The sequence below is a fragment of the Marmota marmota genome, unplaced genomic scaffold, assembly GCF_001458135.2.
Source record: "Marmota marmota marmota unplaced genomic scaffold, marMar, whole genome shotgun sequence".
NCBI classification, from domain to species: Eukaryota; Metazoa; Chordata; class Mammalia; order Rodentia; family Sciuridae; genus Marmota; species Marmota marmota.
In genome coordinates this window covers 27,447,077-27,463,364 of record NW_026000240.1, presented here as the reverse complement: position 1 = coordinate 27,463,364, position 16,288 = coordinate 27,447,077, and the positions used below count along the sequence as shown (strand labels likewise).

The 16,288-nt window shown below is 37.0% G+C and overlaps 1 protein-coding gene across 1 annotated transcript in view; it reads left to right on the top strand.

The window, feature by feature from the left end:
- The window catches only part of Ppp2r3a (protein phosphatase 2 regulatory subunit B''alpha), a 170,222-nt gene that overhangs the window by 83,780 nt on the left and 70,154 nt on the right, over nucleotides 1-16,288 (top strand). Inside the window, exon 6 of the mRNA XM_048794539.1 lies at nucleotides 7,626-7,728. Coding sequence (XP_048650496.1) covers nucleotides 7,626-7,728 — 103 coding nt within the window. The remainder of the gene's footprint in view (nucleotides 1-7,625; nucleotides 7,729-16,288) is intronic.

Here is a 16,288-nt window from a genome sequence, read left to right as displayed (position 1 = left end):
GCAGTATCAGCAGAATTCAACTTAGATTCTTTCTATTCCCTTAGTTGCATAATGCTTGAGAACATATTAGGTGATTAATAAATGTTTTCTTAGTTCTAAAAGTCTAGCAGCAAGTTGAGTTCACTAAGTTCTTCATTATATTAGAACTAAAGGGTATGTAAGACTGTTCCAGTTAATAAACTTTTTTAAAGAACTACACCCAAGCTAAAATTTAAATAAATGCTTCTTGTTGTCTAGGTGCATTTTAGCCATTTTCTTCAAGGAATAGTTCTGACCTGTCCAAATACCAAGGAATAAAAGAGCCCAAGGAGAGCCATTACTCATACACTACCTTCTGACCCTCCAAAGACAGTTCCATAGTCAGTGTTCTACCACCCCTATAGCAAATAGAAAACAGGCTGATAAATATAAGAAGTGTCTTTCTGTTTTAAATGTGTAGAATTTCTTGGATACTAGAAATAGGAAAAAAAACACATAATAACAACAATACTAATGAGCAAGAGTAAACTAGCAGAGAAACTGGCATTGCCCTTGGAGTATTTTTTTTATTTCTGGCAACCTGCAACATGGGGGAAGAAAATAGATTGTAGGACCTGGAATAGTAGGAAGTCAGCTTGTACTCCCTCTCCTTTCCCATTAGCTAAACCAGGATTTCAACTGAGTAGTATGATTTTTAAAAAATCAATATGTAAAAGTAGCAGAATTTAAGAACTTAAAATTTATAGATGTTAGCTTTCATTCAGCTAGCTTCTTTCACCCTGGTAGGCGCAAGCCCTGAATAGGCCTTAGCTGGAGTATGAATCAGGGATAAAAAGAACAGGGAGGCAAAACAGTTCTTGTCAGAAGTAGCTTTAGTCATTAAGATCAGCAAGAACTATCTAGTAATCTTGGAAAACAGCAAGAAGTGAGTAATAATTGCTTAAGAAAAGGCTGTGATCAGGCTGGGAGACTGAAAAAGAAAATAATCTATTATATGAGATATTAGAGCCAGAGACAAGAAATATAATCACTTATATTCTATTTTGAATATTCTAGGACACTAAGTTTGACAGTAGCAAAGGAAAACTGGTGCCCCACTTGATTTATCTGCATTAAACTCCTTAATATTAAAGAGAATCACAGCCAGTTTTTGGTTATGACTATGTATACTGAAATAGGGTAGACATTTATATTGGTGGATAGAGCAGTACAACAGCAGCAGCCACAATAGCTGTATTCCTTTATTGAGATGAATCACCTTGAGGTATCCTTCAGCAGCTCAAAGGTAAAATGATTGCATGGTGAGAGCTGTAACCTAATGAGTCTATCCTCATTTAAATGGACTGACAGGGTAGTAACTGTAGGCAGGTGAGAAGCAACTGGGGGAGGTGGGTCATTGGGAGTGTACCCTGGAAGAGTTCATTTTCCTAGTGGGCCCTTCCCACCCACTTCTCTCTGCTTCCTGGTCCCTCCATGAGCTGAGCAGCTTTCCTCTGCTGGGCGCTTCCCCCAATGATGTACTGCCTCACCTTAAGCTCAGAGCAATAGTATCAGCGTCTTTGAGCTAAGATCTCTGAAACCACAAAGCCTAAATAACTTATCCTCTAAGTTGTTCTTGTTGGGTATTTTGGTCACAGGGACAGAAAAGCTAACTTAAAACAAATATATAAATGTATGTGTCTATATTAAAATGCCCTGGTCAGATACTTAAATGATTTGGGTGCCCTCTAGTGGGAACTCTTCTCTGAGCTCTTAAAATGCCTTTTAAAAGCCAGGATGCTTTAAGAGAGACCCAAGTATAGCTGTTTGTTGAGAGTAGCAGCTAAGTATAATGCTTTGAGTTACCACCTGACCTAGGAAAAAAAAGATGTCTTTAAATTTTTTACAAACTACCCTTTGCATAAAGCAACTTAGGCCCAAGTATAGCATATCAGAATTTCCAAACACAAAAAATAACTGGCAGGTTACAGCATTAAAGCACTTTGGCCTATACATAGGCATGCTGACTTGCTCCAATAATATAGAGTTTTTTTTTTTAAATAAAGTCAAATGTAAAAGTCATAAATATTAGAGGAAATAATTTCTTTCGTGTCAGAGTACTCAGGTGTTGGAGGCTTCAGTACCTCTTCTACAAGTGATTTTAGAATGAACACCTTAGTAACTCGCCCCTACTTCTTCTGTTCCCCTCCTTTCCTAGAACTACTGCCCATTTCATAACTATACTCTGACATCTCTTTTTTCTATAGCCAGACATTTTTAGGGGAAAGATATGGCTCAACAGCTTTTTAAGTTACTGGAACACCAGCTTTGGGGCAGAACTTTTCTCACATGGAGTAGTAATGTTGCTCAGCTTTACTATGTTTTATTTGCTTTTACCTTTTTATATCATTGTGTTATTTGCCCATTAACAAAACAGTATTTTGTCTTAAAAACATTATGGTCAGTATAGAATACCAGTGTAAAATAGCTACATTTACTTTCGTCCTTCAGCTTTTATGGCTTTTATTATCTCCATTTCTCCTGTCATATACGAGTTTATTAGCCCATAGAATTGTAATTCATCTTTTCTTTCTGATTCATGGTTCTAATAGCAAAAAGCCATCCCCTATTTGAATCTCATGTGTCATATTGCTATTGTATTTAATAATACTGTGCTTTTTAAAAATAATCTATTTTTCAAAGACCTCACTGCCTTTCTGTTGTCATCATCCCACCCACTTTCTAATCCTAAGAGGTAACTTTCATTTGCACCTATTTCATTACACTGATTTTTTTCTAAAACATGTTTATTTACTTTATTTACTTCAGGGGCCTTAAATGATAAGAAAATAAATACAAAAATCATGGGGCTGGGGATGTACCTCAATGGTAGAGCACTTGCCTAGCACATGTGAGACACTAGGTTTGATCCTCAGCACCATATAAAAATAAATCTGTTAGATCACCAATATGTTTTCAGAGTCTTTTATGTATAAGTGATTAAACTATGTACTATGGATAAAAAGAGCTACAACAGTTCCTTCCCTTTAGGTGCTAAAGAAAAAATCCATAGAAATAAATAAAGCCAATAATACAAATATAGAGAGTAAAGAACTAAATTTTTTACTTATCTTTGTTATATATGTGTGAAATAAATTCTTTATACACACACACACACACACAGAGAGAGAGATACACATATTGGACAAAGATCAATTAAGAATTTAGTTGTCAGAGAAGACTTTTTGAAAGAGGTATGTTATAAGCTAGGTCTTAAAAGAGTTAACATCATTAAGATGACAAAATTGGGGGCGGGTTTTCTAGTATAAGAATGACACAGGTAAAACTACATAAAACTCACGCCAGCTGCCTGTTTCATTTAGCAAAGTCAATAGGCACCTCCAGGCTAATTACAGAGGGCCTTAAATGCCCATTGTAGGTATGTTAGCTTTGTGTCACTGTGACAAAATACCTGAGATAGAGAACTTAAAAGTAGAAAAGACTTAGTTTGACTCAGTTTCAGAGGTTTCAGTCCATGTTCACTTGGCCCCATCTCTTTATAGTGAGGGACCTATAGTGGGAGTTGAACATATAGCAGGGAGCATGTAGTAGAGCAAGGCTGCTCACCTCATGGCAGCCGAGAAGCAAAGAGAGAGCCCTACCCACAAACCCATTAAGCTGTGAATCCACAAATGGATTAATCCATTGATAAATTCAGAATCCTCATGGTTCTATCATTCCCTGAAGGCCCTACCTCTGAATACTGCTGAACTATGGACCAAACCTTTAGCATATGAACTTTTAGAGGACATGTAAGGCCCAGCCCACAAATTTTCACCCATGACCCCTAAAGACTCATGTCCATCTCATAATGTAAAATGCACTCAGTTTATCTGCAATACATTCAGTTTATCCCCATAGTCTTAACAGCATTGTTCAAAAGTCCAAATCTTAAAATCTTCTCAGAGACTTTGGGCAAACTCTTAGCTGTAAATCCTTCTAAAAATCAACAAACAAGTCACATACTTGTAACATACCATGGTGGGATAAATAGGTAAACATTATTATTCCAAAATGGACAAATAGGGGCATAGAAAGGAGGAATGGGACCATAAGATTGCAACCCAGGAGGGCAAACATTAAGTTGATTAAATTCATGTCTAGCATCTGAACTCATAGTGATGTGATGTGAGGTCCAAAAGACTTGGGCAGTCCCAGCAAGACACCTGTGGTTTTGCTGGCTGCAGCCCACATAGCCACTCTCTTTGGCTGGCTCTTCTTACTGCATAAGGCATCCTTTGGCAAGCCTTGCACGTTCTTGGCATCTCTAACTTTCTGGAGTCTCCATTATAGCTTGGGTTTCTCTCTTACAACGTCACACATCACCCTCTCAGGGTCTGCCTGCAGGGACTCTTGACACTGCCACACATTGCCTGCCTCCCAGGCTTTCCTTTTGAAATCTCAGTGGAAGCCTCAATGACCTTACAACTCTTACATTCTACATGCCTACAAAACCAACACCACATGGATGAGTCCCAAGTTCTGCTGCCAGCAGAAGGACTATCTTGAAACACGACTGCAGTGGCTTCTGAGAGTCTGGGCAACCGAACAAATCCCAGGGAAACCATTTCTTAGACAACCCTATGTGAGCAGTGCACTCTAGGGCTCCCTTCTCAACACAGTCTTTGGAAAGAGTTTTACATCCTTGAGCCTGTGGTGGGTGGGGTATTTCTGATTTGATTTCTCTTATCCTGTTACAAAGCATTTCTTTTTTATTACACTCATCTCTTACACAACCATATCCTCCTTGATTACAACTTTACTGGTACTTCTTTTTTGGCTGAGGTGCCAGTTTATCAGATCTTTCCATTATTTTTTTGCTCCTGATTCTCACTGTCAGTCTGGCTAAAACAGCCAGAAATATCTGTGCCACGACCTGTATGTTATGGTGCCTTGAAATTTTCTCTGCCAGATTAGTTAATCCATCACCTTTAAACTCAGCCTTACACAAAGTCTCAGGGCATGGCCAAAATGTAGACAAGGTCTTTGCCAGAAGGTAACATGAATGGCTTCTAGTCAGATTCTCAGTAGAATCCTCATTTCCCTCTGAATCCTCCTGAGCTTGGTCTTTACTCGGCATTCCTATTAGTATTCTGTCTTTGGAGCTCCCACCAGAATTAGCCCACTAACCTTTTCTTATAGCATTTTTGAATGTCTCTAGCCTACATCTCCAAACTTTTCCAAATCCCTCTCATGAGCCAATTTTAGCAGAACCACATTATCAGGTAATAGTCACAGTAACAACCCCACTTCCTGTACCAATTTTCTGTTAGTCACCTTTACATTACTGTGACAGAGTACTTGAGATAAACAACTTAAAAGGAGGGAATCATTTATTTTGGCTCATGGTTTTAGAAGTTTCAATTCATAGTCACTTGGCACCATCAATTTCTGGGTCCTTGGGAAGAGGCAGAACATCATGGCTGGGCATATGTGGTAGAGCAACACTGCTCACCTCATGGTAGCCAGGAAGCAAAGAGAGAGCTTTCAAGCCTCTCCTCCAAAATCCATTAAGCTCTGGATCTGTAAATGGATTAGTCTGTTGATTTGGTCAGAGGCCCCATAATTCATTCACCTCCTGAGGCCCCACCTGTGAACACTATTGCATCATGGACCAAGCCTTTAATGCATGAGCTTTTGGTAGACATTTAAAATCAACCCAAAAGAGTAGGCTTATGCTTATAAGAGAGAGAGAGGGAGAGCGAGAGAGAGAGAGAGAGAGAGAGCTACTGAACATTTTTCAATAAGGAAATTATGTCATACACATTTGTTTTAGAATGATGAATCATCTGTTATACAAGGTTGGATGAGTACCGAACCCTGTTATGACCCTCTTCTCTTCTGGCAGTCTCAACATAAATTTAAAAGGGCTTGAATCTGATAGTACAATGGAAATAGAAAAGAATAAGCCATTGTTTAGAACATTCTGTGGAAAAATTCCTCAGGACTCCTCAGTATTCCTATCCTGTATTCCAAGCACCTGATGGTCCCAGCTAGAAACTTGGGAATTCTCTCATGCCCAACACCTATCAGCTACCACATCCTTTCGTGGTAATGGGCACCTTTCTCTTCATCTCCCACTGCTAGTATCCATGTTCAGGTTCTCATTGTTTCTTGCTTAATGTTTCTGAAAAAAAGCACTTCTTATAATGTCACTATTCAAGTTAAAATTCTCTTGTGGAGTTGACTAAAGTCCTGGCTTCTTGACCTGACTTCAGAGGCCTCCAGGATTTGATCCTACCTGCATATATCCCTTTCTCTTACCATCTCTGTGCTTACTGTTGCCCATCACATACCAGGCATTTGTACCTATTTTCCTCCTTACCACAATGCCCTTCCTTTCTACTTCACTTTCCGGGGAATCTCACTGGCCTCCTCTGTCCTTCCATAGTACCCTGTTCAGATTACTTCTGTTATGGCTGGTCTTCATAGTTTAATTTTATTGATAACTAAACATTATATTGGAACTTCCTTACAGAGCATAACACTGTGTCTTATTTTCTTGTTTCCCCTACATCCTCATGACCAGCTACAATATTTGGCCCATAGTTAGTATTCAATAAATTATTAATGAAGAATAAGAAATTCTTCTTATTCTTTCTTTCCAAGAAAATTGGAAACTAATTGGTTATAAAGAATAGGAAAAGAAATAAGTTCTTAATGACTTCAAAGTGTCAAACCCAGACAACTAAGATACCACCATTTTTACAAAAATAAATGTAGGTTGCTGAATAACCATCATGATGATGCCTCTAAGTGGCTCAACAGTAGAGCGCTTACCTAGCACATGTGAGGCTCTAGGTTTGTTCCTCAGCACCACATAGAAATGAATAAGTAAAATAAAGGATTGTGTCTAACTACAACTAAAAAACACATAAATATTAAAAAAAACAGATGCCCAGGATAAGGACTGACTTTGAGAGAAAGGTTTTTAAAGTTGGTTTTCAGTATTTCAGCTTTGCTATCAGAATATAGTCCCCAATTGGAAACATCTAGCAAATAGTTGGAGATAAGAATTCTTGGAACTGAGAAGAATTAATAGAACACTCATTATTTTAAGCCTGTTCCTTCAGAGTCTAATTTCAAAAGCCACCTATCAGGTTAGCCTTGAAGGTCTGTCAACCTGGGTACTTTATGCCTTGTGTAATGCATAGTTGTCCATCTGAGGTATCACACCCTCCTTGCTATGGCCAGCTTAGAAGTTCTGGTTCCAAATGTTCTGCACTGAACTGAATGGATATTCTCCCCCAGTGTATTTTAATAATACATATTTTGTCTGCACTAGTTCAGTTGACTCTTTGATCTCAGTCTCAGAAGCATTCTATTAGAATAATATACCATTTTGTTATTGAGCTTTTAAGATATTCCTTTAACAAAATCAAAAGCATGGAATTCATTGAAAAGCAAGGACTTGTTCTGGGGGTATCATAGTGGTAGAGTACTTGCTTATCAATCACAAGGCCTTGGGTCCAGTTCCAAGCCCCCCAAAAAGAAAAGAGTGCTCGATTCTTAATCTAAGTGGCCTTCAGATCAGACTGAAATGACCAGTCATGTTGTAGTCATGGTTCAGAGTAGCAGATCTTCCTAAGCAGTTGTTTCTTTTGTAGGTTGCTGAATAATCATCATGATGATGCCTCTAAGTTTATCTGTCTTCTAGCAAAACCCAGCTGCAGCTCTCTAGAACAGGAGGATTTCTTCCCTTTACTTCAGGTAATTTATATTTCCTTTCAAAAATGGGTTCTATTTTCTGGAATTTTGGAGGTTTTTTAAAAAAAAAATTTGCAACTGTAATACTTGTCAGTTAAGCTATACAAATCTATAAGTAAGTTTTCTTGAAAAGTGATTTTTGCACTTGTTTTAGCAGTAAAATCTCTTTGTTAAACAAAGTCTAAAACAAAGCTCATAGCATAAAACAGATAAAAGAGGGCTACAGTCTCAATGAAGCAGGAGAAAGGGGCCATTCAGCAAACTACCCACCTCTATCCACAGAAATTACCTTCTGAAACTGTAGAATTCATTTATAAAACGTGGAAAATGCTGACATCAAACATAGTTAAAAACCTGGTAGGAAACAAGGAATGGTTGTGGAGTAACCAGAACCAATGTCATGAACCACAGGATTTCCAATCAGTGTGGTTTGACTCTTTGATTTAAGCATAATTCTAAAATGGTTGGTTTTTTGATTTTTCAACCCAATTTATGTGAAATGAAAAATTATAGTATAAAGGAGGGAGAGAATAAACTAGAATCAAACTCCCTAAGAGCTTCCAAATGGACTCTAAGTGTTATTAGAAGTAAGAAAAGCTACGTAAAAAAGAAAAAATATGCAAAACCTGTAAGATCACTCCTCTTACAGGTTTTCCCTTATTTCAAATTACTCCTGTAGGAGCAATTTGAAATAAGAGAAAAAGTCCCCAGTCTTATTATCAGATTTCAGCCAAGATCAATAATTTATATTATTATCATAAACTATTTTTACTCATCGAGAAAATTCACTTTATGGAGCAACTTTCGCTGATGGAATCAAATAAGTGAAACAGTAGTTTATTTCTCATTTTTCCTTTTCTGTATATGAAACTTTAATACACAGAAGACACTTTAATAAACTTTAACACATATCACCTTATGTGTTATATACTCATATTATTATTCATGTGGAAAAGATGTCTCAAATGTAATTAATCTCAGATCTATAAGAAGATTTTCTGTTACCATTTGATTTTCTGTTATCATTTGAAAGGCATAGAAATACATTGACTTGGTTATGGTTTTTTAAAATTTATAATCATAGCTATTTTATATTTTATGGAAATATATATACATAAAATACCTAAAGTTAACCATTAGGCTGATTTCTAATAGCATATGCATAGATTTTTATTTACAGTAACAATTGTTCATGTTTAAAAGATGAAGTTTGGTTCTGATTTTATGTCCAGTTCCTTCAAATTTATTTTAATTTGCAGGGTGGGCTTTATTATCCTTAGACTCATCTGCTGTATGATTTTGCTCCCCCCGCAAAAAAAAAAAAAACTCATGAGCTGAGCACAATGGTGCCATGCCTGTAATCCCAGCAGCTTGGGAGGCTGAGGCAAGAGGATCACAAGTTCAAAGCCAGTCTCAGCAACTTACAGAGACTCTAAGCAATTTAGTGAGACCCTGTCTTAAATGAAAAATTAAAAAACAGGCTGTTTATGTGGCTCAGTGTTTAGGTGCCCTTGGCTTCAGTCCCTGTTACAACAACAATAACAAAAAAAATACACATGAGAATGAGAATTCTTAATAGGTTTTTTATTTAATCAGTATCATTATACCTAAAAGCCAACACTACACATTCCTGTGGAATCTCAGATATTTAGTATTTGAACAACATTGCTAATAAAATTTCAGGTTTTATTTGTTCTCTATTCATTTCCCCTCCTTACCCTCTAGATTCATTCCTTTTTTTTCATGAGATACATTTTATTTTATTTCTTATTTATTCTTTTTAGACATGACAGTAGAGAATATTTTTTAATATTTTTTAGTTGTAGAATGACACAATACCTTTATTTTATGTGGTGCTGAGTATTGAATCTAGCCTCACATGTACCAGGCAAGCACTCCACCACTGAGCTACAACCCTAGCTCTAGTAGAGAGAATTTTGATTCATCATACATACATGGAGTATAACTTCCCATTCTTTTGGTTGTACATAATGTGGAGTTACACAGTTTGTGCTTCCTGTGTTCCTACAAACATACGAAAGTTACATCCAATTCATTCTACTATATTTTCTATTCCAATTCCCCCTTGTTTACCTTCATTTCCTTTTGTCTAGTACAGAGTACTTTTATTCTTCCCTACACCTCCCAAATTATTGTGAGTTAGCATTCACATATCCCAAATTATTGTGAGTTAGCATTCACATATCAGAGGGAAATTCTTCCTTTGGTTTTTTGGGATTGTCTTATTTCACTTGCTTAGCGTGACAGTCTCTAGTTCCACCCATTTACTAGCAAATACCATAATTTCATTCTTCTTTATGGCTGAGTAATATTCCATTGTGTGTGTGTGTGTGTGTGTGTGTGTGTACACACACACACACACACACCACATTTTCTTTATCCATTTATCTGTTGAAGCACACTTACATTGGTTCCATATCTTGGCTATTGTGAATTGAGCTGCTATAAACATTGATGTGGCTGCATCACTGTAGTATGCTGATTTTAAGCCCATTGGGTATATACTAAGGAGGGGGATAACTGGGTCAAATGGTGGTTCCATTCCAAGTTTTCTAAGGAATCTCCATATTGCTTTCCAGAGGGGTTGCACCAATTTGCAGTCCTAACAGCAATGTACGAGTGTACCTTTTCCTCCACATCCTCACCAACATTTATTGTTACTTGTATTCTTGATAATTGCCATTCTGACTGCAGTGAGATGAAATTGCAGTTTAGTTTTAATTTGTATTTCTCTAACTACTAGAGATGTTGAACATTTTTTTCATGTATTTGTTCACCAATTGAGTTTCTTCTTTTGTGAAGTGCCTATTCACTTCCTTTGCCCATTTATTGATGGGTTTTGTTGTTGTTGTTGTTGTTGTTTTGTTGTTTTTGTGTTGAGGTTTTTGAGTTCTTTGTTTATTCTGGAGATTAATGCTCTATCTGAGGTGCAGGTGGCAAAGATTTATCTCCCATTCTGTAGGATCTTTATTTATGTTCTTGATGTTTCTTTGCTGTGAAAAATCTTTTTAGTTTGATACCATCCCATTTATTGATTCTTGATTTTACTTTTTGTACTTTAGGAGTCTTGTTGAGGAATTCAGTTCCTAATATCCAGCATGATGAAGAGTTGGGCCTATGTTTTCTTCTAGTAGGCACAGGGTCTCTGGTCTAATGCCTAGGTCCTTGATCTACTTTGAGTTGAATTTTGTGCAGGGTGAGAGATAGGGATTTAATTTCATTTGGCTACATATGTATTTTTGGTATATTTATGGCACCTTTGTATTTATGTGGGTTTGTCTCTGTGTCTCCTATTCTGTACCATTGGTCTTCATGTCTGTTTTGGTGCCAATACCATGCCATTTTTGTTACTGTTAGCTCTGTAGTATAATTTACAGACTGGTATCATGATGTCTCCTACTTCACTTTTCTCACTAAGGATGGCTTTGGCTATTCTTGTTTTTCCAAATTAATTTCATGATTGCTTTTTCTGTTTCTATGAAGAATGTCATTGGAATTTTAATGGAAATTGCATTAAATCTGTATAGCATTTTTGGTAGTATGCCCATTTTGACAATATTAATTCTGCCCTTCCAAGAACATGGGAAATGTTTTCATCTTCTAAGGTCTTCTTCAATTTCTTTCTTTATAGTGTTCTGTAGTTTTCATTGTAGAGGTCTTTCACCCTTTTGTTAGATTGAGTCCCAGAATTTTTTTTTTTTTGAAACTATTGTGAATGGGATAGTTTTTCTAATTTCTCTTTCAGTTGATTCATCACTGATGTATAGGAACACAGTTGATTTATGGGTGTTAATTTTATATCCTGCTACTTTGCTGAATTCATTTATGGGTTCTAGTAGTTTTCTGGTGAAGTTTTTTGGATCTTCTAAATATAGAATCATGTCGTCAGAAAATAAGAATAGTTTGAGTTTGTCTTTTCCTGTTTGTATCCCTTTGCTTTTTTATTTCTTTCATCTATTTGATTGCTCTGGCTAGAGTTTCTAGGACTGTGTTGAATGGAAGTGGTGAAAGAGGGCATCCTTGTCTTGTTTCCCTTTTTAGAGGGAATGCTTTCAATTTTTCTCCATTTAGAATGATATTGGCCTTGGGTTTAGAATATATAGCTTTTACAATGTTGAGGTATGTTCCTACTAACCCTAGTTTTTTTCTAGATTCATTCTTAACTCTGCTTTCACCTGTGCAAACTGCATCTTTGGGGCTTTTTCTGATTAGCTTTGGTTGGGTCTGGCCAATAAGAAATGCTGCTAGCAAATGGAAGGGGAGAGGGGAGAAGTTGACATTTCTTCCCATTCTTTTATTCAGCACAGTAACTCTATCCCTCTATAATACAGCTTCTATTTCACAACCTCTTCTCCATGGTTCTGTTTCCTCTAATGTCCCATAACTCCATTCCTAACCCTTATACTTTAGCCCAAGGGATAATAACAGCATCCTCCTCTGGCTAGTTTCTGTATGTCTTTCCATTTCCTTATTTGCTCCTTAACCCTAATAAAACCTAATAATGATTCCAGTGTCTTAGACAAACAAGAACAAACCAAACTGTAAATTAGGAGAAGGAAGTAAATAATAAAGAAGAAAGCAAAAATGAATAAACAGAGACTAAAAGAACAAAACAAAGGATCAGTGAAACTAAGAGTTGTTTTTTTGGAAAAATAAAATTGACAAACCTTTAACTAAACTAGTGAAAAGAGAGAGAAGTTCCAAATAAATAAAATTAGAGATGAAAAAGGAGACATTACAGCAGTTACCACTAAAATTCAAAGGATCATTAGGGAATATTGGGAAAAACTATATGCCAATAAACGGGAAAATCTAAAAGCAATGGACAAACTTATGGGCACATATGACTAACTGAAAATGAACCATCTAAAATAAAATATCTAAAAGATGAATAACTAGTAATGAGATTGAAGCAGTAATAAAAAGTCTCCCAACAAAGAAAAGGCAAGGACTGGATAGAGTCATTGCTGAATTGGCCAGACTTTTAAAGAAGAACCAAAAACAGTGCTCTCAGACTATTTTATAAAAGAGAAAGGGAAGGAACTATTCCAAACTCATTCTACAAAACCAATATTATCCTGCTCTCAGAACTTGGCAGGACACAACAAAAGAAGAAAACTGTAGAACAAAATCCCTGATGAACATAGAAGTAAAAATCCTCACCAAAATACTGGCAAATAGAATTCAGTAGCACATTAAAGAGATCATACACTATGATCAAGTTGGTTTTATTCCATGGATGCAAGAATGGTTTAACAAATCAATAAACATAATATAGAACATAAATAGAATCAAGGATAAAAATCACAAGATCATCTCAATAGATGTAGAAAAAGCCTTTCATAAAAAGTCAACATTCCATTATGATAAAAGCCCTGAATAAGTTAAGTATAAAATAATCATACCTTGACATAATAAAAGATATATATGACATACACATATCTGCCATGACCAGCACAGCCAAACGAACAGGTTCTGGCAAGGGGTGATGAGCGATTGGAAGAAATAAAGAGTCATACACACAGATCTTGAAGATAAAACAGCTGGGGTCAGGTGGAGCACTGTTCTCTGATGGAGAAGCAGGTCTAAAGAATTACACCAGCAATCTTTATTATATATGTGTCTAAATCAGATTAAAGACTGCAAGCATTATTCTTTATATTCATGAAAGTTACAGAGTTAGCAACAGCATGCAACTGTTTCCTCAGTTACATTCTACATTTGCAATGTGCAATGTTAGGAGCATTGTGCAGCTCTCAAGAAAGTCCATTGTTTAAAGTCACTAATTTGCGGGCAGATTCAGGAGCAGCAGAACTGATGAAACATTGTGGTTATCTTAGCAAGGAAGTTCCTTCATTCCCAGGAGCTGCCATGCCTGAGAATAAGGTCGAAGCCAATAAGACTCTAGCATGGAGGACATCTCCATAGCAACCAGGCATCCTATGCCTTTGCACAGAAACTTTCCCAGTCACCAAATATGCCACAGCCGTGAAGTCATCAGGGACCCCAATCTCAGACTCCCAGTCACTGTCACCACTCTCCACACATAGCCAACATCATATTGCATGGGGAACATCTGAAAATATTTTCTCTAAGATTAAGGAATAAGACATGGGTGTCTACTCTCAGCACTCTTATTCAATATAATACTAGAAATTCTAGGAAGAGCAATCAGGCAAGAGAAAGAAATAAAAAGTCATATAAGCAGAAAAAGAGGAAGTCTTTAAATTATCACTGTTTGCAGATGATGTGGTTCTATATATGCATAAATGTAAAGTCAGGCAATGGCGGCAACCAAAAGGAGGCAGATTTAAAAAGGCTTTATTGAGATTCCACTCCCAGGCAGAACTCTATCAGACCCACAGAGCAGATAAGAAGAGGGTCTGAGGAGTAACCAGTGGGGACTCAATCGGACTGGAATTTCATGGGGCTTACAGCAGGAAGGGAAGTGCTGTGGACAGGAAAAGGGGTTTTTAGAGTCCTTTGTCCCACTGGAATTGGTCGGAGGAACTGGCTGAGATCCAGGATTGACCAGGAGACCCCTGTTGATTGACAAGCATTTCCATTGGTGCCTGATTGATGTTTCTTTCGCGCACGCAGTCTGCTTGGTGCTTTGTTCCTAAGTCACTGCCACCGACCTGACAATAATATCCTAAATATGCCATCAAAAGACTCTCAGAACTGATAAACAAGTCCAATAAAGTAGCAGAGTACAAAATCAACTACTAAAATCAACAGCTTTTCTATATCCTAATAATGAACTCACTGGAAACAACATCAGGAAAGTAATCCCATTCACAGTAGCCCACCACCCCCATGTACACACACATAAAGAGATCCCTAGGAATAACCCAGGTAAGAATGTAAAAGACCTCTACAATGAAACACTGAAGAAAGAAATAGAAGAAGACTCTAGAAAGTGAAAAGACCTCTCACGTTCTTGGACTGGGAAAATTAACTTTGTTAAAATGGCCATAGTGCTAAAAGTAGCCTACAGATTCAGTGCTGTCACCATCAAAATGCCAATGAAATTCTTCACAGAGATAGAAAAAAATAATCCTAAAATTTCTGTGGAAACACAAATAACCAAAACAATCCTGAGCAAAAATAGTAGTGCTAGAAGCATCATAAGATCTGATTTTAGAACATGTTACGGAACCTTAATAACAAAAACAATACTTATAGAGCAGTGGAACAGAATAGAGGACCCAGATATAAATCTACACAGCTTTAGCCATCTGATTCTAGACAATGGTGCCAAAAGTTCAACAAATTGTGCTGGAAAAACTGGATATTCAAATGTAAAAGACTGAAACTAGACCCCCGTCTCTTACTCTGTACAAAAAAATCAACCAAATAAATCAAAGACCTTAATATAAGACCTGAAAATTTGAAACTACTCAAAGAAAACATAGAGTCCTGCAAGATATTGGGACAGGCAGTCATTTCCTGGGTGACTCCAGTGGTTATCTTAGCAAGGAAATTCCTTCATTCTCAGGAGCTGCCATGCCCAGGAAATAAAACAAGACTTGACAAATGAGATTACCTGAAATTAAGAAACTTCTGCACAGCAAAGAAAACAACCAGAAGAGTGAAAAGACAACCTACAGAATGAAAGAAAATCTTTGCCGGCTCTTCACCTGCCAAAGAATTAATATCTAGAATACATTTTAAAAACTTAAAGGGCTGAGGTTATGGCTCAGTGGCAGAGCACTTGCCTCAAACATGAGGGCACTGGGTTCAATCCTCAGCACCACATAAACAAACAAAAATAGAGATACTAAAAAAAAAAAAAAAAAAAAACTCAAAGAAAAGTAAATCCAGTCAATAAATGGGAAAAGGAGCTGAGCAATTTTCTAAAAAAATTATATATATATACATATACATATATACACCCACACACATACTTCAAGAAAGAGGAAGTGTAAATGGTCAATAAATATGAAAAGCAATTCCATCTCTTCCCAGTCAGAATGACTGTTATAAGAACAACAACAGGGGCTGGGGTTGTCGCTCAGTGGTAGAGCATGTACCTTGCATGTGTGAGGCACTGGGTTCAATCCTCAGCACCACATAAAAATAAATAAAGATATTATGTCCATCTACAACTAAAAATATATATATATTTAAAACAACGACGACGACAAATGCTTGCAGGGGTGTGGAGGAAAAAGAATAATCCTTTTACACTGTTGGTGGGAATCCTTAGTATACCCACTATGGAAAATGCCGCAGTCCGGCTGCAGCAAAATAACTGGGGGGGTGACGAATAACTTGTGTACGTTGATACAGCAAGAGTGGAAGCCGTTTATTGCAGGACAGGAGCAGTATTTATACATTCCACACAGCTTATCTAATTAGCATAAACTAGATACATCAGTCAACCAATAAGGAATCTCCACACTTAATGGCTCGCTTTTGTTACTTTTCAAACCACTCCCTCTGGCATTTTGCCAGGCACCATCCAGACTTGTTTATGAACTCTAACATTCCCCTGGCAAAATGCCAGGTGTTATTTTGACTTGTTTACAGACTCTAACAT